Source organism: Solanum pennellii, chromosome 6 (assembly GCF_001406875.1).
Source record: "Solanum pennellii chromosome 6, SPENNV200".
NCBI lineage: Eukaryota > Viridiplantae > Streptophyta > Magnoliopsida > Solanales > Solanaceae > Solanum > Solanum pennellii.
In genome coordinates this window covers 8,486,817-8,510,577 of record NC_028642.1, presented here as the reverse complement: position 1 = coordinate 8,510,577, position 23,761 = coordinate 8,486,817, and the positions used below count along the sequence as shown (strand labels likewise).

Below are 23,761 nucleotides of genomic sequence, written 5' to 3'. Positions count from 1 at the left end.
GACTTGATTTATGTTCTTCTAGAAGTTGTCCAATGTGTTTTTCACCTATTTTTTCTTTTGACTTTACCAGGAACCACCTTTAAGGTATTGGTTTTCTAATTTTCAACCAGTTCTTTTATAACTAAGTAATTACTCTTTTTTGTTACCTGCCTATGATCAATTTCATAGAGACATTGCTATTGAATTTTTGTTTTCTTATCCATGTGTATTCCTTATTGGTCGTGATCATCTGGATATGTTAGCATACATGATGTTGCATGAATTTCAATTTTGATTGCTTTCTTTCTTGAGACAGGTTGAATGTCATCCACCACATCCTTATTTATTTGGTCTTTGGTTTTGTTAGCTTTTCCTTTATTTTTGTATCCTACTCATGATCAAATTCATCAAATGACCTTGTATTTTCTGAATTCTCGGTCCGCATTTGAGGCACTACAGCTTTACCTACTTATTAAATTATGCCGTAAAATACATGATGCCTAAGATATGTTGCATACAGATTAAGTTCATATAACAAATTAATACATTATCATTGATTGATTTTTTGTTTCAAAGTAGTTCATCGAACAACTTATTTTAACTTAATATTACATAGAAGTCATGTGAATCAATTAAAATAAATAACATTTCATATGGTTTCTCCTATGATGTAATATACTTGTATCTATCTGCCACCATTCAAGCATTATTTTTTGTATTCTTAGTCTTCTTGAGTTCGTAGTTGTTTTGCTCGCCTTAAGCTTGGTTTATTTATTTGTTAATCACCACGTGGTACTATTTCATTTGTTTGGGGTGAGATATTTCCCAATTCGTATTATTTATTTCGGGTTATGATCTATAGAAGTGTTTTTCTGTAATTACTAATGAATCCGCCTCATTCTTTACTGCTTGTGACCTTTGTGAGTGTCACACCCCGATCCTACACCCTTGGCGTGGCTGACATTCAAAGACCATTGATGGTCTCGAATGGACCCTTGGACTAACTTTATTAGCTCAGCGGAAGACAACAATCAATCAATATAATGATCAAGCTTAACTGAACTGATAAAGAATACTAACTGAGAACATTGTAAATGTTTAAAACATTCATCTAGCCAATAGTGGCAACCTAAGTCTTAAGAAATACAGAAATGTGTTTCTATTAATCCTTCTAAGACTAAGATGGATGTTGGACAGATCCCACATAATCCTAATAAAGAAAATACTATAATAACAATAAAACAAATCCTTAAGAATACAATGAGGCTCACCAACTGACTCTAGAGTGCTCAATTGGATCAACCGTGCATCAGATGTCAATCCTCATTACCTGCGTCTGCATCATGATACGATGCAGGACAATTGGCATCAGTACATTGAATGTATAATTATGCGAGTTGGAATGCTAAAACACCTTAAGCTTGATAGGAGTAAGAAGGAACACTTACCTTGGTTCTGCTCAACTTATGAATAACATAACTCAATAATACTTACTCATTTCAATAGAAAGCAATTTAAAATCAAGTGCAATATAAAGAAAAGTTTTTTGAAAACATGTTATAAATTTTGAATGTATACAAGGATACAATAACTCTTAGATGAATGTATAAATACAAATAAACTGGTGAACATACATAAATACATTTAACTTTTGTATAAGTTTCTCTAATCGACAACCACCACTTAAGAGCTATAGTGATGATACCGCGATCTACCTCACGCTGCCAGCGCATCCTCTACCTAGCCCAAGGTAATAGACCTTAACTTCCTAATTGATCCACTAGTCTACTGCGAAAAGGGTTCATAAAAAAAGTATGACTCTTTTCTACCTATGGTGGATACATGGTTTCTAAGGGCTATGAGTTGTTTGAACTCTCCCACATATCGTTGCTCAATACTTCTCCCATAATACAGCAATCTACCTCACACTGCCAGGGCATCCTATACCCGGCCTAAGTTATAAGACCTCAACTGCCTAATTGATCCACTAGTCTACTGCAAAAAGTGTTCATCTAAAAACTATGACCCTTTTCTACATATGGTGGGTATATAGTTTATGGGGGCTGTGAGTTGTCTGAACTCTCCTAAATATCGGTGCTAAATACTACTCATATAATATACTGGCCCTTATGTTTTAAGAAACATAGTAATTATTTCATTTGAGATTAGTTCTAAAAAATTTAGCTCAAAGGCTATCTTGGAAATCTCAATTTCCCTATTTACTTCATTTTGAAAGTTATTTCTCTTTAACTAAAATTTATCCCGAAGGATCTTTGAAAATCTCAGTTTACGTTCTTTTTAAATGTGAAAACATTTTGATATCCTTTTGGAATACTTAGTTTCAATATACTGCTTTGAAGGATTACTTCACATTACTTTTAACTAAACTCGAGCTTAAGTGTTAAAATAGCACTTAAAACATTTTTGAAAAACTTATGAAACTTGAACGAAACTTCTTATTCTTATCTTTACTCCTTACTCAACCTGATATTTAACTATTAAAACAAGTTTAAAGTATTTGTAAACGACTTTTTGAAAGGACTCTAAGAACTCTCTAGTCTTGGCTCTAACTTTACTTGAATTTGAAGTTATGGATTAAAGGTTGTAAATTCGTGTTTCTGGATTATTCGATATGATTAGAAGTAATTTAGAGTAGTTAGAATCATTAGAAAGTATTAAAACATTTTAGAAGGGCTTAGTCGGATTGAATCACAAAGACTCAGCAAAAAACATTGATTTGGACGCATTCGGGGGCGCCGCCCCAGGCCCTCTTGAGGAGATGGGGCATGTCGCGCCTAACTTTGCCAAGGTGAAGCGTAATGAATTTATCAATTCATATTTTAACACTAAACCCCCTATGTCTCCATAATTCTTTTATCAAACCCTTAGTATTATTAATACGTTTAATACCTAATATATCTAACTCAAAAAACAACCCGAAATTATGAATCAATTCAACGATAGGAATTTCTACAACTCAATCAATAGGACTTCAACAATGTTCTTCAAGAACTTCACTATTCTGATTCAACCAATTCAAAAATTACTGAATTGAAAAAATCTTGGTCTGTGGGTAAATTGACTCAACACAAAAGATCTCATATACCTTGATAGGGATCACCCAGATGAAATCCAATCGCAAATCTTGACTTTCTTGATGAATTCTTAGCTTTTCTCCTTTTCCTTCTTCTTTTCTCTCTCTTCTCCAATCCCTAAGAGTAGTTTTGATTTTGCAAAACTGAATTAAGACTTGTACTATATTCTCGGTGTTGACAGAACACATGTAGGCTTGGCATTTATACCAATGAACCCTAAAAACGAAATAGGAAATTAGCAGATGAAAAGACTAGTTTTCCCTTTTTTAAATCCGAATTTAGACTTTCCTCACTTCAACAGCCCAACTTCTCATAGACATATATCAGTCATACGATATCGAAAGTGTGCAAACTTGATGGCGTTTGAAATAAATCTCGAAGGGATTTCCAACCATATCAAGAACTACCTCTAACTCATCCTGAGGTAGAAGTTATGGCCGTTTGAATTTGACTAGAACTCACTTTCTTAACATAGTCAACAATTTTTTTCCTTTTCTTTCCAAAGATTAGTACTTTTAGTTTATTATCTTATTCTTAGCAATTTGAAATTGTGAGATGTTACAGTAAGCTTCATTTTTCTTTTAGTATTAATAGAATGAAATTTGACATGAAATTTTGCATTTTCATATGGATATGTTGTCTTAATAAGGCATTGCCTTCAAGATGGATTATCCTTACAAGTTATTCGGTAGTCAATAATCTATTTACTTGAGGTTTCACGGGTTGAGTGCATTAAAGAACTTGAGGTTCCAAGATAACATGAAGCCTTCTTCAGTAAATCATTGAAAAAGACTCGTCTTTTTTGTTTTTCTTCTAGTTAAGCAGGTGTTCTTGCTAAAGAAATTTGGAACCTTTTTTTACTAATTAGAATCTTTGAAACTTTAGTCTGTACTTTGTTTTTTTTCACTCATTGTCTTCTTTAAGCTTTTATACCTAGAAAAGTTTATATTTCTAGTTGCATGAGTGTTGTATTGTATTGAAGGAGGACTCTAGAGATTTTGGGTTGTAGTTGTGTACTTTTTCCCCTTTTTGTTACTGCTTTGAATTGTGATGGTTGTTGCGAGAGATAGTTGTCTCTTTATGATTTCTTGGAAGGTTAAAGACTTCAATGTATTTTTATGAGTGAGTTTGTTGTCATTTGTGCAAGTTAAGTTTTTTCTGGTGTTGCAATAAAGTTATTTAGACCTTTGATGCTTGTGCTTTGGTTTGTTTCTGCAATGGGGCAGCTTCCTTCCTAGGATATTTGCCCTACTTGAGTATATACATGTACAATTACTTATGTACAATAGTCATGAAATGCGGAAAGGGTCATACGTGTCACGACCATGGAGCACCCCCTGGACGTAATCAACATTGTCGTCCTCAAAGATGATTATGACTAGCCTCTTAGCATTCATAATTACATTTCATAGGTCAAAAAGTGTGGAAAATTTAAAACTTCTTATATATTGAGGTTTACATAGACCTCTCACATACTACATAAGGAGTTTACTTAGACTCCTCGCATACGAAACTTACATAGGTTTCTCATTTAGTTAATTTGATTAATACATATGAATTAGTCTTATTTTTTGTCTCACATTAAACCATCTAAACGAAGTAACATATTTGGGCATAGCCCTTACACAAGTACATATGGCCACGTAGGGCTTACAACAAATGTCTTCAAGAATAGGGATTATAAGAATGTCTTTTAGACTATATCAATACTACTAGGGTAGATCAAAAGGCACCATCCTCGGACTTGGAGGACTCACCAACTACTTGGAGAAAGAAGTCCACGTATCCTTCAAAAATGGCCTAGAAGCTCTTCAATAACCGGAATCTACAATGTTGTGAAAAAAGGGAAGAAATATTGGTTAGTACAAAACACATGTACTAAGTACGGCTCCTATGCATAAAATCATTAATCCATGAGAAAAGGCACAACTTAGTCAAAAACATGCTTTACGTTCAGTAACTCAACATGCACATATATGCAACATTATAAGTCAACCCAACATGATACAACATATAAGTAACCCAAAGCAATACTTGTGCAATGCAAAGAATAGAACCTCGTAACCCTACCCAAAGCTAAGTATCACATTAAGTCACTTATTACATGCAAAAAAAAATCATACTTAATCATAACATGCTTGATTCATAAGTTCATACATAACTTGACTTACATAACATGAAATCAACTTACTCATAGAAGAACAGTACTAAGACCATCCCCTAGGGTTCCACATGTGCAATGAGTAAGAGAAGTCTCATGCCCTCCCTCACCCTATGTAGTAACCATTATGACAAGCCCTAATAATAGTTCGCATACTTCACTTATTCATTTACCATATTACATTAGGGAATATAGTGCAATAAACGACATGAGACCATATGAGCTAGATGGAATCTGTTGTTCTCTTCCCACACCAAAAAGAGAGGGTTAACATTTGCCTAAGGTGTAACCAATCTTACATAGCTATCTAGTTGGATCCACTATGCTATAGTCCTATATGGGCACATAGTTAAGGGTCAAAGAGATTGTTACTAGAAACTTTGACTTACTAACGTGGAGGTTTCCATCTCATGAGACAACACATATCGTGGTTCGGACTTGCTAAACGTGGAGAAACCATATGGAAATCTGGATTTGCTAAGTGTTAAAAAACCCATATGGGAGGACAAACTCACTAAATGTGAGACCTCCATCTTATTTACATGCCCTTTCGGTGCTAAGCATTTATTCCCTTTAGTAATCATCATATTAATCACAGAAGATCACATTAGTCTCTTCTAGACACCTAAGTGAACATCTCATCATAACAGCTCATAGGCATTCATAAGTGAGAACTATCCTTTCACTTTAGAAACCATATACAAGTGAGTAAACCTTTCACTCAACGCTTTATTATAATCATGAGAAACTACTTTCAGTCATATAATAATCATACCATAACATACTTTCATACTTAAAAACCAATTCAATAGTCTAGGGTTAAGGATGGGGAATACTTTCTATCAACATCATACCCACACATTAGACATAGAAGCATTACAATCTAAGTAACTTATACTTCATAATTGAATTCAAGAAGAATCAACCTTCTTTCCCTTTCATGGCCTTTAAACTTAAATTACAAAGGAATACATAGCCAATGCATAATAAGGTAAATTCAATAAGCAATTACATAATAAAAATCAATGTAGTCAATCAACATATTCATCCTCTTCACAATTCACCATATCGATTCAAGGTTTTCATGAAATTGGGAAAAGACATATGTCCGTGAAAATCTTGAGTGAATAACAATAATTAAACATGAATATATACATAAACAACATTAATTGACCATAATTCATCATAATTTATTCCTAATTTTATTTTCCAAAGAAGACCTATGTGTGAAGAAAAACCTTAGTTTGGAGAAGTTGGAAAATCTCTTTTAAATGACCTCTTGGGGAAAGGAATCTGAAAAGTGAAAGAAACTATACCTTAATTAAGACATTAGCCTCCAATATGAGTAGAAAAACTTGGGAATTTGGTCTTCTTGTTTAAACGTCAAAGCTTCTTCAATGGAGGTTGAATAGAGAGACAAAGTAGAGAATGGTGAGAGCTTTTGGGTTTTGATTTGGGGGATAAAAATCTTATTCAATGCCAATCTACAACCCTCCCCTAAAATACCCAAAAGACCCCTCACTTAAGTTGACCTTTAAATGAAGTCAAACTTGGATTCTAAATTTCATATTTTCGTCGAAAAACAAGTGTGCGTCGCGGAGCTGTTCCCGCGGATTTCCTAGATTGAATTTTGAAAAAGAAGAGTCTGTTACGTGTCCGCGATACATACAAAGTTTTTTTGGTCCTTGTGGGACCATGTCTGCGACGCGGAGGCAGTTCACCATAGTGTAATTGGCTTCTGCCTTTTGGCATCTTGATGGCTTAAGTTGGGGTCGCTTCAAGGACCCTAGGGAGGTCCTTGGGGGGTCGAACCTGGACGTTTTGACCCTATATACATGAATTTACTAATTTAAAGTGATTTAAATATTTTTATAATTCATACAACACATTCAAATCTTCACTAAACGTAAGGTCGTTTTATTATTTCAATGCACTAGTTTCTGGACTTCTTGGATGTTTCTTGACGTTTTGACTCTAACGGTTCCTAATTAGTTTTAATACATTATTTTAAGCTTAGAAACATTGTTTTAAGTCTTGGTCCATCATGTGAGGTTGTAGACTAAGTCACGAACTTTCCGAGTGTTACAGTATCCCCCCTTTAGGAACATTTGTCCCTGAATCTCACTTAAATCTTTTTGTAGGTAGAGGAAAGACTCAATACTAGTTGCCCAACCAACAACACAACAACAACATAAAATCATCATGAGTCATAACTCATCGGAGTTTTTCACAACTCAATTCAACACATAAACATTGCATTTACACATAGCAACTCGAATCACAATTTACTTCATCTAAGAGCTCAACTTCATAACATGGGGAACTACCTTCTCCATATCAACATGAGCTCAACATAACATCAAGAGTCACTTATGAACACTTCCTTTCAGGCTAATTAACATGCTCAATATCATTTTATAAAAGCAACTATAAACAAGATTGCAAATAAGTGCAAGTTAAGCAAAAGAGCATATTTGCATGAAAATCATTTTAGCGTGACCTTTATCATAGTATGCACGCTTCAGCAAATCAAGCCAAATTTCAACATTATTAACTAGTTCATTTTAGAAGGATTAATAACCTCAACTTTTGCTAGAATTTTGAGTAAAGATGTGAGATAATGGGACTACATGTCAACCTCGTCCTCCCACGTTGCTACCTCAACAAGGTGATTTCGCCATAGGAATTTTGCAGAGACCACCTCCTAGTTCATCAACTTCTTGACTTGGCAATCTAGAATTTCCACTGGAACCTATTAATAGGAAAGACTCTCATCCACACCTAACCCTTCAATAGGAGGATGGATACGGGATCACCAATACACTTATTAACATGGAGACGTGAAATGTCGGATGAACCAAAGCTAGTTCACTAAGTAATCTCAACTCATATGCAACTTTTTTGACCCGTTGTGCTATTTCATAGAGACCCACATATCGAGGACTTTTCTTCCCCTTTTTGCCGAATCTCATCACCCCTTTCATCGGTGAAAGTTTTAAGTATACCTTATCCCCTTCTTCAAATTCTAGATGTCTTCTTCTATTGTCAGCATAGGACTTTTACTAACTATAGGTTGAGTTTGTCATGACCCGGATTCTGGAATCCGAATCACAACCGGCGTCGTTGACCTCTCAAAGGTCGCAGACAAGCCTCATTTTGCATTCATCACATTCATCTAGTTAAATTTGCGGAAAATTTAAAAAAAAATTATATGTATGAAGTATACATAGACTCCAAATAATTATTAACTAGATACATCATATACTAAGCTCATCATAAGAGAACAACCATCTAACATAAAGAATCAATTTGAAACTGAAGATGAATATATCATAAATAGTTTGCCAAACATGGCCTTATTACAAAGCTTTGTAATGAAGGTGTGAAAGAAAAGCTAGGACAACATCCACTAGATATGTCTAAAACTAAGGCTAGACTAAATCTATAGCATCCTCGAAATCATGAGGACCTACCAAATGGTTTGAAGAAACGCTGAAGTCCAAACCACTGCAAGTATCATCAACCTGTCCTCTGACCTTCACCTATAAAAATAGTAAATAGTAGGGGGTTAGTACACCACTTGTACTAAGTATGGGTGTATGCACACATACACATAAAGCTATGCATGATCAATGAAAGCTCTTCCTAAACAACATGCTATTTCTGGAAAGTCTAGTCACTAGACTTTCTTAATTTATTGGTTGTGAATTGTAGTATGAATATGATGTATTTTAATGCACTAAAAGCACACAACTCATTTTCTATATTATTAAAATATATTAGTATCATCAACATAATTTTAGAACAACTCAGGCGAAGATTTGAGATTTTGATCCTCTTAGGCCGAGAGCTCCTCTTTGTACACTTAGATTATTTTTCAGTCTTTTTCTTCTTGTTGTTGTGTAGTTAAATAAATCCTTTGGTCCTATGTTTTACTTACAAGTGCAATTATTCATTGTAATCCCATACCCATAATGATTCGATGTAAGTAATCCAAGGACTAAGGGATGATTTTTCAACCTTATAGTTATAGTGAGTCATTCTTTAGACTATATATTCATTACCTTCCATAAGCAATTCTCTATTGATCATGCCATTGATTTCATTAATTTCATGTTTTATATATTATAAATTTAAGATACATGAGACTTTGGAATCGTTGATGTAGCATAAGACATCTCAAGTGAGGGCCCAACATATGGGACCTCAACCCGAGGGCCTTCTTTAACAAACACAGAGTCTGCTTCATTCGTTCATTCGTACTTCACATTATTCATTTCATTCATTCGTAGGCTGATGTAAACACCAGCTATACCTAGGATGAAGTTTAAGACTCTCATTGGGATCATGAAGTGCAATGACCAAGAATGACCTAATGTCATTACTTGAATCTGATTTCACCTCCTGATTGTCTTGCACAAACACCTTCGGTATCGTTCATTTCATTATCTTTCATACATTGAGGAACTCTAACCTTAAACGACATATATCATGTGAGAATCATGAAATCCAGTGACTACCCCCACACTGAAAGGAGGTGGAATCACCGGCCAAAGTGACCCAAATTATGCTAGAGTATATGGGAATTGAACCCCGCCAGATCCCTATATTGGCAGTATAGGTTCGAAGACTAGGGGATATAAGGAGAACCATACCCGACTTGCCGGACAGTCTCATCTCATGAGAGTAATGTGAACCTCCATCCTTCCCTAAAGAAGGCATCAACGCTCATAGCTAGTCTATCGGTGCTCAGTATAAAGTTCCAGTTAATTCAACTCATATGTTATGGAAGTTGGCTTCTAGTATGAGGACATCATAGCTTAATAGCTGATTTCTCATCTCATCATTATTATTATGTATACATCAGTCTCAATACATTCATTAGAGTGTACATAGAGACTGATCTCTTCATTAGCTTTACACTCTCATAGGTGAGTACGTTTTGGTTGCATTTACTTCCACTATTGATGACTTGTCATCCTTTTATTTACATTGATGAAATGTGAATTGTTCTTACATAACATCTTTGGTGTTAATGAGACTTGTCTCTTACATAACATATTAGGGTAATTACTAAAGTAACATTAAGTCGTTATAACCATAACTAATCCTTTGAACCATCCTAGGTTAGGTACTAGGTTGTCTTTTTCTTGTTTTAACCGAAATTTGGAAATTGTTTTGTGATTTCAGTTTTGCCCCTCTAGATTAATTCATTAAGTTGCTAGATTAATTAATTAAGTATCCTATGTTAATTACTAAATTACCCTTAAGTTGTTAGGATATTAACTAACTCTTTGGACCATCCTAGGTTAGGTACTAGGTTGTCCCTTTCTTGTCTTAACCGAAATATGAAAATATCCTTTTTATTTTCGGTTTTAGACCTTTTAAATTAATTAATTAATTTGCTAAATTAATTAATTAGGTAACCTAGTGGAATTAATAAAGTACCCCTAAGTTGTTAGGACCATAACTAACCTTTTGGACCATACTAGGTAAGGTACTAGGTTGTCTCTTTAACTAGTACTAGGTTAGTGTCAACCCGGTTTTGGTCCTAGGTTGTCGGGTGCACTAACGGGTCCAATTCATTAGTCATAGGTTAGTTATCTATTTGGGTAAGTAGGTTAGAGTTTAAAATTTGTTAGGAAGTTAGGACCCACATGGAGTGGTCCCTTATGCACTTTTTTGTCCCCTTAATTACCTTAACCGAATTCGGTTAGGGTGGTCCCCTCCTTTGGTGCTTCTTCACATGTCTTGCACATGTGCTTGCACATGGGTTTGTTGTACTTTACTAACTAACTATTGTTTTATGGTTTCTTTGGGAATGTTTACTTATTGTCCCAAGGACCCTCACTATGTCCTTGGGCACTGCTTAATTTACATGATAATTTTAAATGGTCATGTGGAATGGTACTAGGCTTGACACTTGGATGCCTAGTACTTTGTGTGAAACTATTCATAATGGATTTTATTTTTGCTTAGGGTCTTCATTGCATGTGCATTTATTGAACATCAATCTTGGATTGGGGTATGACAACCCAAAAAGTATATTTCTTATTCGTATATAGAAAATTGGTTAATATCCCTTAGCCAATTTTTCTATACTATACCTAATATTTCTCAATATTGGGCATTGGGGTGCCTATGTACCCCTAATAGGCTATCCTAAGGGCATACTGGCTTTTCATTAGACATATGATTTTCCAGAATGTTACATTACCCCCCCCCCCTTTAGGAACATTCATCCCCGAATGACACTTATATATCATTTAAACAAAGAGGATGACTTTGTTTGTCGTACTTAAACGTTTCTCTTTTGTTAATATCTAATTCACACTTATTTGGAAACTTAAGCCTTACTACCCTGTTTCTATAGTCCATTATAGCATAACACTTATGAAGCAAATCCATGTCAAAGCCATATTCTTGAGTTGATATGCAGCCAACTTAGCCTTCTCCTCCTCATCAATACTCAAGCAGGCTTTTAGACATTACCATGCATTCACCTCCATTCGAACAACCAGACTCACCACACGTATTTTGTCCACGTTAGGCATTTCCATTATGGCCCCTTCCTGGGAAGGACAGATCTTAAGCCTGACGCCTTAGACCACTTGGCCATCCTAATTATTTTGTGTATTCTTCTATGCATTCACACAATAAGGAAGTTAGATACGTATATTGACACAAAGTGTCAAAGCTCTACATAGCACGATAAAGAGTAGAAGAAGGGAGAAATTCCTATCATCGCGTAGTCTCTAAGTCGTGATTTTGGCGCGCTTCACAACTATAAGATAGAAACTACGTAACGTGGTTGTGTTGAGATTTATATCCTAGGTAATTTAACCTCATGCTCTAATACCAATTTTTTCACGACCCGGATTCTGAAATCCGGATTGCAACCGGCGTTGTTGACCTCTCAGAGGTTGTAGACAAGCCTCATCTTGCATTCATCACATTCATCTTGTTAAATTTGCGGAAAATTTAAAACTTTTAATATGTATGAAGTATACATAGACTTCATATAATTATTAAACTAGATACATTATATAATAAGCTCAACATAAGAGAACAACCATCTAACATAAAGAATCATTTCGAAACTGAAGATGAATATTCATAAATAGTTTGCCAAACATGGCCTTATTACAAAGCTTCGAAAGGAAGGTGCGAAAGAAACGCTAGGGACAACATCCACTAGCTATGTCTAAAACTAAGGCTAGACTAAATCTGTAGCATCTTCGAAATCATGATTATAACCATAACTATTCCTTTGAACATAATTATTAACTATTCCATAAGTTGTTATAACCATAACTATTCCTTTGAACCATCCTAGGTTAGGTACTGGGTTGTTCTTTTCTTGTTTAAACCGAAATTTGGAAATTGTTTTGTGATTTCGGTTTTTCCCCTTTAAATTAATTATTTAAGTTGCTAAATTAATTAATTAAGTAGCCTAGGGGAATTACTAAAGTACGCTTAAGTCGTTAGGATCTTAACTAACTCTTTGAACTATCCTATGTTAGGTACTAGGTTGTCCCTTTCTTGTCTTCACCGAAATCTGAAAATTTCCTTTTTATTTTCGGTTTTATCCCTTTTAAATTAATTAATTAATTTTCTAAATTAATTAATTAGGTAACCTGGGGGAATTACTAAAGTACCCTAAGTTTTTAGGACCATAACTAACCTTTTGGACCATACTAGGTTAGGTACTATGTTGTCTCTTTAACTAGTACTAGGTAGTGTCAACCCTGTTTTGGTCCTAGGTTGTCGGGTGCACTAATGGATCCAATTCGGTTAGTCCTAGGCTAGTTATATATTTTGAGGAGTAGGCCAGAGTCTAAAATTGGTTTGGAAGTTAGGCCCCACATGGAGTGGTCCCTTATGCACGTTTTTTTCCCCTTAATTACCCTAAACGAATTCGGTTTGGGTGGTGCCCTCCATTGGTGCTTCTTCACGTGTCTTGCACATGTGCTTGCACATGGGTTGGTTGTACTTTCCTAACTAACTATTAATTTATGGTTCCTTTGTAAATGTTTACCTATTGTCCCAAGGACCCTCACTATGTCCTTGGGCACTGCTTAATTTACATGATCATTTTAAATGGTCATGTGGAATGGTACTAGGCTTGACACTTGGATGCCTAGTTCTTTGTGTGAAACTCTTCATAATGGATTTTCTTTTATCTTAGGTTCTTCATTGCAGGTATATTTATTGAAAATCAATCTTGGATTGGGGTATGACAACCCATAAAGTATATTTCTTATTCGTATATTTATGACAAACCTCCCCCCCCCCAAATTGATATTTGATACTTTCATGTGACCCCCTTAATTTACAATGTTTTAATCACAAATTTCTTTAACTACTAATAATTTGAATGAAATTCTAATAACTACATATTCTCGAAACCATTTCTTTGGGACATGACCCCAACCCTCGGTTGGGTTACTATATTATCGACGATCATAGACACTTGAATCGAAAGTAGTCTTGTTGGTCATGATAAGCATCAAAATGGTGTCGTTGCCTAGGTGTGGTGCTACTTGAGAAAATATAGTTAAGTAGAGTTTTCATTCTTTTTCTGTTGAAGCTTTACTGATTTCACTTGTGGTTTTGTTTTTCTTTTAGTTCGTTAATTTCGGTGAACGTGGCTGGAATAAGTAGTGGCAAATCCGTTGAGGCAAGCCACGAAGTGAAGCAAGACTTCCGTCTGTATGCACTGGCCACTCAACTCAACAATTTGTCCATCAAGGTGGTACAGGTGGAAACCAATTGCAGCAGCAAGGGGAGGTAACATACCCCCCAAGGAGCGAACACGATTTACACACAATGAAAGCAAATGTGTTGAGCACACGCTGCTAGTCATTCTCCATAAAATCAATAGGTAAGATGGAATCATCGAATGAATGAATGAGAATGTCATAGTTGTATAGCAGCAGCAGCAGCAGCAGTAGCAGTACCAGTAGTAGTACTAGTAGCAGTAGCAGTAGCAGTAGCAGTAGGAGCAGTAGTAGCAGTAGTAGCAGTAGTAGGAGTAGTAGGAGCAGTAGGAGTAGCAGTAGCAGCAGCAGCAGTAGTAGTAGTAGTAGTAGTAGTAGTAGTAGTAGAGCCTTTTTGGCTCAGCTTAAAAGCTGGTCAAACTTAATTAAAAGCCGGTTTTTGACTTATTTAGTTGTTTGGCAATACTTAAAATAACTTATTTTAAGTTAAAACAAAACTTATTTTAAGCCAAAAGTTGAAAGTTGGGGTAGGGGTGCTTTTTTTTTAGCTTATAAGTTGTTTTAAGTTGACCACATATTTACCTTTTTGCCCTTAATATTTTTATCCAATCTCCAAATTACCCACATAACCCTAACATCTCTTTTTTCCATTTTTCCCTTTTCACGTTTGGCCTAGCTGCTGAACTTCTTCCTATTCTTCCAATTTGAAGTGAAGATAAACCTTGAAGTAAGTTTTTTTGATTATTTTTTTATTAGCATTCTTCCTTTTCTCTCGATTGATGCCGATAATATGTTCAAAAATCGAAATCAACTGAAAAAATTCTCAATCTATGCCGATAATGTTTTTTGACTTGCTTCATTTACTCACTTTTGGCGTGTGGTTTGTCATACATATGATTTCTGAGATATTCTATTTCGTTACTGATTTATTTCTGAGATATTCTATTTTGTGTTTTTGTTATCATGTATTTTTTTCCTGTGTAATTGATTTTTACAATGACCAAGTCACACCCATGAAAGGAAAAAATCCCACCAAGCTTGCCTCACTATAAAAGCACCCAATTTGTCAATAACTGTAATTTTTGAGAATTTGAAGAAATTTTAAGAAAAAAAAAACTAAACCCTGAATTGGAAGTTTACCTTGAAAGAAGTGTGAGAATCAAGAAGGGTTTCTTTGAGATAAGAGCGATGAAGAGTGAGAGAGAAGGGCCAAGAGCTAACAAAGTGTATCCAATTCCTGCTGCCACTGTCATGGCTTTAGCTGCTTCCTTACCTGCAAATCAACAAGAAGAAAACTACTTTGGGGGATCAATGTTTCAAAATTTCTAAAAGAAAGAATGTTACTAATTCCTAAAGAATATTATCAAAATTGTCCCTCATGTATTGGATTTGCATTATTTTGGTCCTTGTTGATATCTCTAATTGATACATGTAGTCCTTAAAAGTGCCTATAAAAAATTGATCAATTTGACTATGATTTTTCCTTTTGAGTTCTAACTCTCAAAATTTAAGATTTCAATTTAAAGTTGAATTTAATTTTTTTAATAACTTAAAAATATTTAGAAGTCATTTTCACTTCAAAATGATTTCCTTTTTACATACATTAAGAGCTATCAAGTATCAAAATAATATAGGTTTTGATATATCCAAATTATTTTGATTTTTACAGTAAATTTATATATCCAAATATTATAGTTTAATCTATTATAATATGAATGATTTTATCTTTTTATAATCTATATTGTGAAAAAGATTATATTTTCCACATTTGGATTTGCCTTTTCCTCCTATTCTGGAAACCATAAATGCATGTTTGTACATTTGTTAATACAGAACTTGTGTAGGATCATAAATGCATGTTTGTACAGAACACATACAGGTTTTGCTATCCATTTTTTGTGTTGGGAATATGTATATGTATATATATATTGATTGTGTGTACTATATAATTTTCAGCCATATAAAATTATGGGAAGTAGTTATTTTAAATTTTCTTATCAATTTCATCTTCAGATCAATTACACCATGTCTGAAACACAAACTAATGCTAAGTGGGATAATGATGCTCATCTCAAATTTATAGAGTTATGTGAATTAGAGATTAGGAAAGGAAATATACCAAACACTCATTTATCTAAAGATGGATGAAAAAATACAATTAAAGCATTCTATGAAAAAATGAGAAGACGTTATACGAAAATACAAATGAAAAATCATTGGGATGGCATGAAAGCTGAGTGGACTCTTTTTAAGCAATTGATGAGAGGAGATACAGATATAGGATGGGATGCCACTAAAAATACAATTATGGCAGATGATAATTGGTGGAAGCGAAAAATTAAGGTATAATTTTCACGTTGTTTTATATATCTTTTTATTTATTTTAAAGTTACATTTTTACTTACTTAAATTTGTTGTTTCATTTTTTGTTATAGAAGGAATAAGGATCTTTCACTGATATGGTTTCGCTATGGTGCATTATTTTCTGATATTGTTGCTACGGGGGAAAGAGAACGTGCCTCAAATCAATCCCAATTTTTTGAAAGTGAGGTAGATTATGACGAAGAAAGACAAAATGGTATTGATAAGGATGATATGGAGCACTTCATTAATACTAATAATGAAGGGGGTGATGAAAGTGATGATACAGAAGATATGAATTCTACTATGTTTCTTAAACCATCAATAAAAAGACAAAATTCAACTGATGGTATTGGAACTAGTAATAAAGTGAAAAAAAGTAAGACAAAATCTACAGCTGCATCAATGAAAGAAGATATGCAATCTTTACTAGAGTTAATGTCTAACAAAAGTACTGCTACATCTCATGCGGTAGATGATCCCACCATTGATAAGTGTATGGATTTTTTGGCAAATATTCCCAATATTTTTGAAAGGGGTGAAATGTACAACTACTTTGTGAACATGTTTCTTAAAAAAGACATTCGACAAGTGTTTCTTAAGATGCCTACGGATGAAGTTCGAAAGTCTTGGATGGAGTATAACTATCAGTTATACCTTAAGAAAGTGTGAAAATGTATTGTTATTGAAAAAGTAATTTATTCTTTTATGTTTGACATTATGCTTGTATGCATGAACTTTATTTGTTATCTTGAGTTTTGTTTTGGACATTATCATTGTATGATTAATTTATTTAAGTGAAGTTTTAATTTATATAAATATGTTTGTTGTGTTGAATTTATGTAAATATATATGTTGTATTGAATTTATGTAAATGTGTAAAAATATGCATCTGTTATGTTGAATTTACACATAGGTGTTTGTTATGTTGAATTTATGTAAATGTATATGTTGTGTTGAATTTACATATAGGTGTTTGTTATGTTGAATTTATGTAAATGTATATGTTGTGTTGAATTCACATATAGGTGTATGTTATGTTGAATTTATATATGTGTGTTTGTAGTGTAAATTTATATATAGGTGTTTATTGTGTATGATTTATAACAAAATGTATGTTGTGATTGAATTTATGTAAATGTCTTTACTAATATAAAGTAATAGAATTGAAATTTTTATTGTAGATTCAAAAATGTTGTAAGCAAGTAAAAATATGTGTCATTACTTGTGAAATAATGAAACTTTTATACTTTTGATTTTTTTTAATTGAAGATATTTTTAATTGTAGTTAAATGGAGGATTTGGACTTTACCATATCACCTCATTTAAGTGATTTGTTAGATGAAGAAGATGAAGAACTAGAACAAAGTAGGAGAGAGCAAAACGAGAAAGAATGGATGTCTCTATGCCGGATAGCAGGTAAATACATTTTAATTGTATTACGAAAAATACTTATTCAAAAAATCTTGTCGTTGTTATGAAAATTTTTGATTAAAGAAGGTGGTGCTTGTTAATCTATCCAAAGATTTAAAAGGAAAATATGGACTTAAGCCCACCCGTGGAATGTCCATAAATGAAATGTTAGGCATGTTCTTAATGACTTGTGCACATGGAGCGGGAAACCGAATGATACAAGATATCTTTCAACATTCGGGGGAGACGGTCCATAGACACTTTCATAGTGTTTTAAAAGCCGTTTCTAAACTTGCAAGAGATATTATTAAACCACATTTGAATTATAATGATGGTGTTGGAGCTCACAAGCCATGTAATGAGCGATATTTGCCTTTCTTTAAGGTAAGTAACAAATTTTAGTTTGCTACATTTTGAGTTAATATCTTAAAAAGGTCATTCAACTTTCACAACTTATCTGATAAAGTCATTAAATGTTATTTTATACCAATAAAATCACTTAACTTTAGGGTCTTTATATCAACAAAATAATTCAAATAAATTTATCAATAAAAATATGTGTCTCTAAGAAATTCTATATTTTTAAAATAAAGTTCAATGACTTTGTTAAACAAATTGTGAAAGTTGAGTGATCTTTTAAAATATTAACTCCTATATTTTTTTAGTATTACTTGTTATATTTATTTAGTTCACATGCCTATATTTTTAGGATTGTATTGGAGCACTTGATGGCACACATGTCAAAGCTAGATTGCCACAACATCAACAAATACCTTATATTGGACGTAAAGGTTATCCGACTCAAAATATTCTTGTCGTTGTGGATTTTAATATGTGTTCTACATTTGCATGGGCTGGGTGGGAAGGAGCGGCTCATGATAGTCGTATATTTGGTGAGGCTCTTCGTAGAAAAGAACTTAACTTTCCACATCCTTTAGGAAAGAAATATTATTTAGTGGATGCAGGATATGCACATATGAAGGGATATATGGCTCCATACAAAGGAGACAATGTGAGATATCATCTTTCCGACTTTCGTCGTGGTGCAACAAGTCAATTGCGTGAGCCAAGAGGACACATTGAAAAATTTAATTATATGCATTCTTCATGTAGAAATATAGTAGAGCGTACATTTGGTGTTTGGAAAGCAAGGTGGTCTATTTTGCGAGATATGCCTTATTATAATATTGATACTCAAAGAGACATCGTACTTGCTACTATGGCCATTCACAATTATATTAAACAAAAACGCAATGTGGATGATGCATTTCAAACGGCTGAGGATGAGAGATATATTCCATCGGTTGACTCCGAATTTGGCTCAAGTTCAAACACTAACAACGAAGAAAACAATATGGAAAAACAAAATGATACTCATTGGATGGGGCTTCGTGACATGATTGCTAATGAAATTGGTAACGTTTGATGTTTGTATTATTTAGTTTTTCCATTTTTATGTTAGTAAAGTGTTCTTTTTCATTTTGATATTTATATTTGAATTAAACAACTTATTTTTGAAATATGAATTAATTTTACTCTTATAAGTAATTTGTTGATAAAGAAGTATGTGGATGATAGAAAATTACTATTACTAATGAATGAAAATAAAATAAATCTTAAATCTTTCAAGTGATCTATTCAAATTATATATTACTAAATGTAAAATAAGTTGCACATATAACTTAAATAAAAGTTATATTCCTCTTATAAAAAATTTGTGATAATAAAGAAATATGTGAATGATAGACAATTATTATTACCTATGGATGAAACTAAAATAAATCTTAAATCGTTCTTTGATCTGTTCAAATTATACATCTTTAAAATCTATATTAAGTTTATATTCCTCTTATAAATAATTTGTGATGAGAAAGAAATATGTAAATAATAACAAAATATAATTACTTATGGCTGTAAAATATAAATTAATTAACTTTTATTATATTAACAACTTTTAAGGGTATTTCAGACATTTTGATTTAAAAAGCTGTTTATCAGCACTTATTTCCCAAACACATCAACAAATTTTTTTTAAACATCAGCACTTTTATCCAAACGCATAACTGCTTATTTTAAAAATAAGTTTCACCACTTTCAAAAGTATTTTTTTAAAGTTGCTTTTATAAAGCCCATCCAAACGGGCCCTTACTATTAGTATTACTATTATTATTATTATTATTATTGTTGTTGTTGTTGTTGTTGTTGTTGTTGCTGTTGTTGTTGTTGTTGTTGTTGTTGTTGTTGTTGTTGTTGTTGTTGTTGTTGTTGTTGTTGTTGTTATTATTATTATTATTATTATTATTATTATTATTATTATTAGTATTATTATTATTATTATTGTTATTTTTTGGTAACTACATTTTATTAATTACCAAGAACAAGCATTACAAACCAAGTAGCTATCACAGCATACTTTAAACTTTAACAAACATAAAGACTCAACAACTCTACCTACACTACTAACTACTTGACTGACTTAGTAGTCCTAACAATAGTAATGTAGATTATCTCGTTAGCTAATTGCTCCTCATTTCTACTCTTGTGATCAAAGATTCTACTATTTCTCTCCTTCCACAGTCCATAGACACCCTCAGTAAGCATAGTCTTGAACAGTTTTGCATTTGCCTTCTTCCCTTTCCCATGCATAATGGCCCATTGTACAAATAGATCCCAAGTCATTGGCACTTTCATTTGTCTCTCTATTGATCTTAACAATCTATCCCAGACTCTTCTTGCATAATTGCATTGAGTAAACAAATGTTCTGCAGTTTCTTCTTCCCCTTTACACATCACACACATCTTCTCAACTTCAATTCCCCACTGAGATATCCTATCCACTGTCATCAGCCTTTTATGCAGTATGATCCACATTATGAAGTAAGCTTTTGGTCTTGCTCCATTGTTGTACATAAGTCTGCTCCATTCTGGCTTTTGTTGTTCTCCTTTCATATGTTCATACAGTTGTCTAATCACCCCTTTATTCTTCCTTTGTTGTTGCTGGACATGCTCCACACTTTGTTGAACACTCATGATCTTTTGTATCATCCAGCTTGCTTGTTTCCTCCTCTGCCACTCTCTTTGTCCCTTTATATAGTATGTGTGGATCCATTTGATCCAGAGTTTATCCTCCTTGTTAGCTAGATCCCAGCACAGTTTAGCAATCGCAGCTCTATTCCATAGTTTCATATTAATTAATCCTATGCCCCCTTCACTTTTAGGACAACATACTTTCTCCCATGCTATCAAGGCCTTCTTTGTAATATCTCCAACCCCTGACCATAAGTAGCTTCTGCATAGTCCTTCAATTACTTTAACTATCTTAGCTGGTATGATAAACAGCTGTGCCCAGTATGATTGAACTCCAAACAAAACAGTCTTGATAAGTTGTGTTCTTCCAGCATATGACAGTTTTTTTGCTGTCCATGACTTGATTCTTGTCATAATCCTATCTATGAGGGGATACCATTGTATTATACTCAGTTTCTTTGTCGAGAGGGGTACTCCCAAGTACTTGAAAGGCAGTTCCTCCAGTATATACCCCATCTGCTGCATAATCTGTTGCTTTACTTCCATTTGCACTCCTCCACAATAGATAGAGCTTTTTGTAAGATTTGCTTGCAGTCCTGAGGCTTGAGAGAAATCTGAAAAACATCTTTGTAGCATCTTGATAGAGTCCATATCTCCTCTTGAGAACAATAGGAGATCATCTGCAAAGCATAGATGAGTGATGGCCAGTTTAGAGCATTTGGGATGATATTTGAACCTTTTCTCTTCTCTGAGCCCTTTGAGCAGTCTACTAAGATATTCCATTGCTATAGCAAACAAGAATGGTGACATAGGATCACCTTGTCTCAATCCTTTTGCTGCATCAAATCTCTGAGTGGTTTGTCCATTCACAACAATAGTGTAATTCACTGTTTTCACACATTTCATTACCCATTGAATAAACATGTCTGGAAATCCTAATCCACCCATTACCTGTTCTAAAAAGATCCATTCAACTGAGTCATAAGCTTTCTGCAGGTCTATCTTCATCATACACCTAGGAGAAATGTTCTTCCTAGTATAAGATTTAACCAGCTCATGAGCTAAGATGATGTTATCTGCAATTTTTCTTCCAGGTATAAATCCAGCCTGGCTTTCACAAATAATATCAGCCATAACATCATGCATTCTCCTTGTTATCACCTTAGATATAATTTTATAGACCACAGTACAGCAAGCTATAGGCCTGAAATCCTTCACAGTTTTAGGACTTTGCACCTTTGGAATTAGAGACACAAGAGTACAGTTGAAAGACTTAAACAATTCCCCTTTTGTGAAGAACTGTTTAACAGCTGCAATAACATCTGTCTTAACTATCTTCCATGTATGCTTAAAGAATAAAGCATTATAGCCATCTATGCCTGGAGCCTTATCATTTCCAATAGACTGCAGTGCTTCATAAATCTCTTGTTCTGTTACATCTGTGCATAGTTGAATTCTTTGTTGTCTTGATAACACTGGACCTCTCTTCATCACCTGTGTATTGATAGCTGGAAGCTCTCCTGCTGAGGACCCCATAAGACTTTTATAGAACTTAACAAATTCCTCCTGAATTCCCTGAGGCTCATACACCATCTTTCCTTCTAGAGACAATATACTCCTTATACTCTTCTTTTGATTTCTTTCTTTAATCACTGAGCTGAAGTACTTATTGTTGGAATCTCCCAAAGTAATCCATCTAGCTCTTGCTTTTTGCCTTAAGGCATTTTCTTCTAGCATTGACCATTTTTCCAGCTGAATTAGTAATTCCTTCTCTTTAATAACTAGATCATCTTGAGCCTGATTGTATAGCCTCTCTTGCACTTCTTTAAGTTCACTTCTTGCTTTCTCAATTTTCTCCCCTATAAATTGGAACTCTTTCTTGTTCATTTCCCTCAGGACTGGTTGAAGGGCCTTCAGCTTATACCATATTCCTCTCATTACTTCATTTCCATATTCCTGCTTCCAAATTGTATCCACCATTTCCATAAAGGACTCATGCTCAATCCACACATTAAAGAATTTGAATCCCACTCTGATCTGGTGATTACTCTGCTGCAGTATCAAGTGCATAGGACTATGATCTGACACTCCTGGTAAACCATATTCTAGAACAGCATGACCCCATTTGTCCATCCAACAATCATTCCCAAAGGCTCTATCAATTCTACTAGCAATTCTGGCAGAACCAACCTGTTTATTTGTCCAGGTATAGTAACTTCCTTTCCAATGTACCTCAGTAACCCCCATATCTTTAATACAGTCTTCAAACTCCTTGATTTCATTCAAAGTTACAGGAACTCCATCTAGTCTATCTAGGGGAGATAAAGTAGCATTAAAGTCTCCTATGATGAGCCAAGGATCTGCAACATTGTGAGCTAAAATCTTCAAATCCAACCATAAGCTTCTCCTCATTTCTGCAGTATTATACCCATAGACTACTGTAACTATAAACTGATATCCTTTGCTTCTTTCAGTAATCTGACAATGAACCATTTGAGCAGTACTTTTTAACAACTTCACCTCATACCAGCTATCATCCCATACTATCCATATTCTTCCATTAACAGCATCTTTATAATTGTGTATGATCTTTCATCCTGGAGCAATAGCTTTTAAGATATTGTTACTATTTGCCTCTTTAACTCTAGTTTCAATTAATCCAGCTAGAGAAGTTTTATTCTGTTGTAGAAGCAGTCTAATCTCCTTCTGCTTGTACCTTTTATTCATACCCCTCACATTCCACACACTCCACTTCATTAACAAGTTTTTGGATCTCCACCTCTATCCACAAGAAGTGAAGCAAGTTTACTATGCCTTAAGCTCTCAAATCCATTCCTAACTGGTATTGCTGCAAGTATAGGGAAATTTGTTAGGCTAAATTCCAGCTGCTTATTTCCTGTTTGAGGCCTCAAATTGATATCAGGTGTATGATCCTGCATCAGATCCCTTTGATCAGCTACTTTCTCTATCTCTTGCTTCTCCTTCTCATTAGTGTTTCCTATCCC

General features: G+C 34.1%; 1 protein-coding gene and 1 pseudogene across 1 annotated transcript; both read left to right on the top strand.

Moving 5' to 3' along the window:
* The first annotated feature begins 15,968 nt into the window (after positions 1–15,968).
* Positions 15,969–16,988, top strand: LOC107022903 (annotated as a pseudogene).
* Positions 16,989–17,608: 620 nt separating this feature from the next.
* LOC107022093 lies at positions 17,609–19,155 on the top strand. The gene is made up of 3 exons (XM_015222802.1): positions 17,609–17,735; positions 18,031–18,113; positions 18,439–19,155. The coding sequence occupies exons 1-3, from the start codon at positions 17,609–17,611 to the stop codon at positions 19,153–19,155; spliced, it is 927 nt and encodes a 308-aa protein (XP_015078288.1).
* Positions 19,156–23,761: the final 4,606 nt, after the last annotated feature.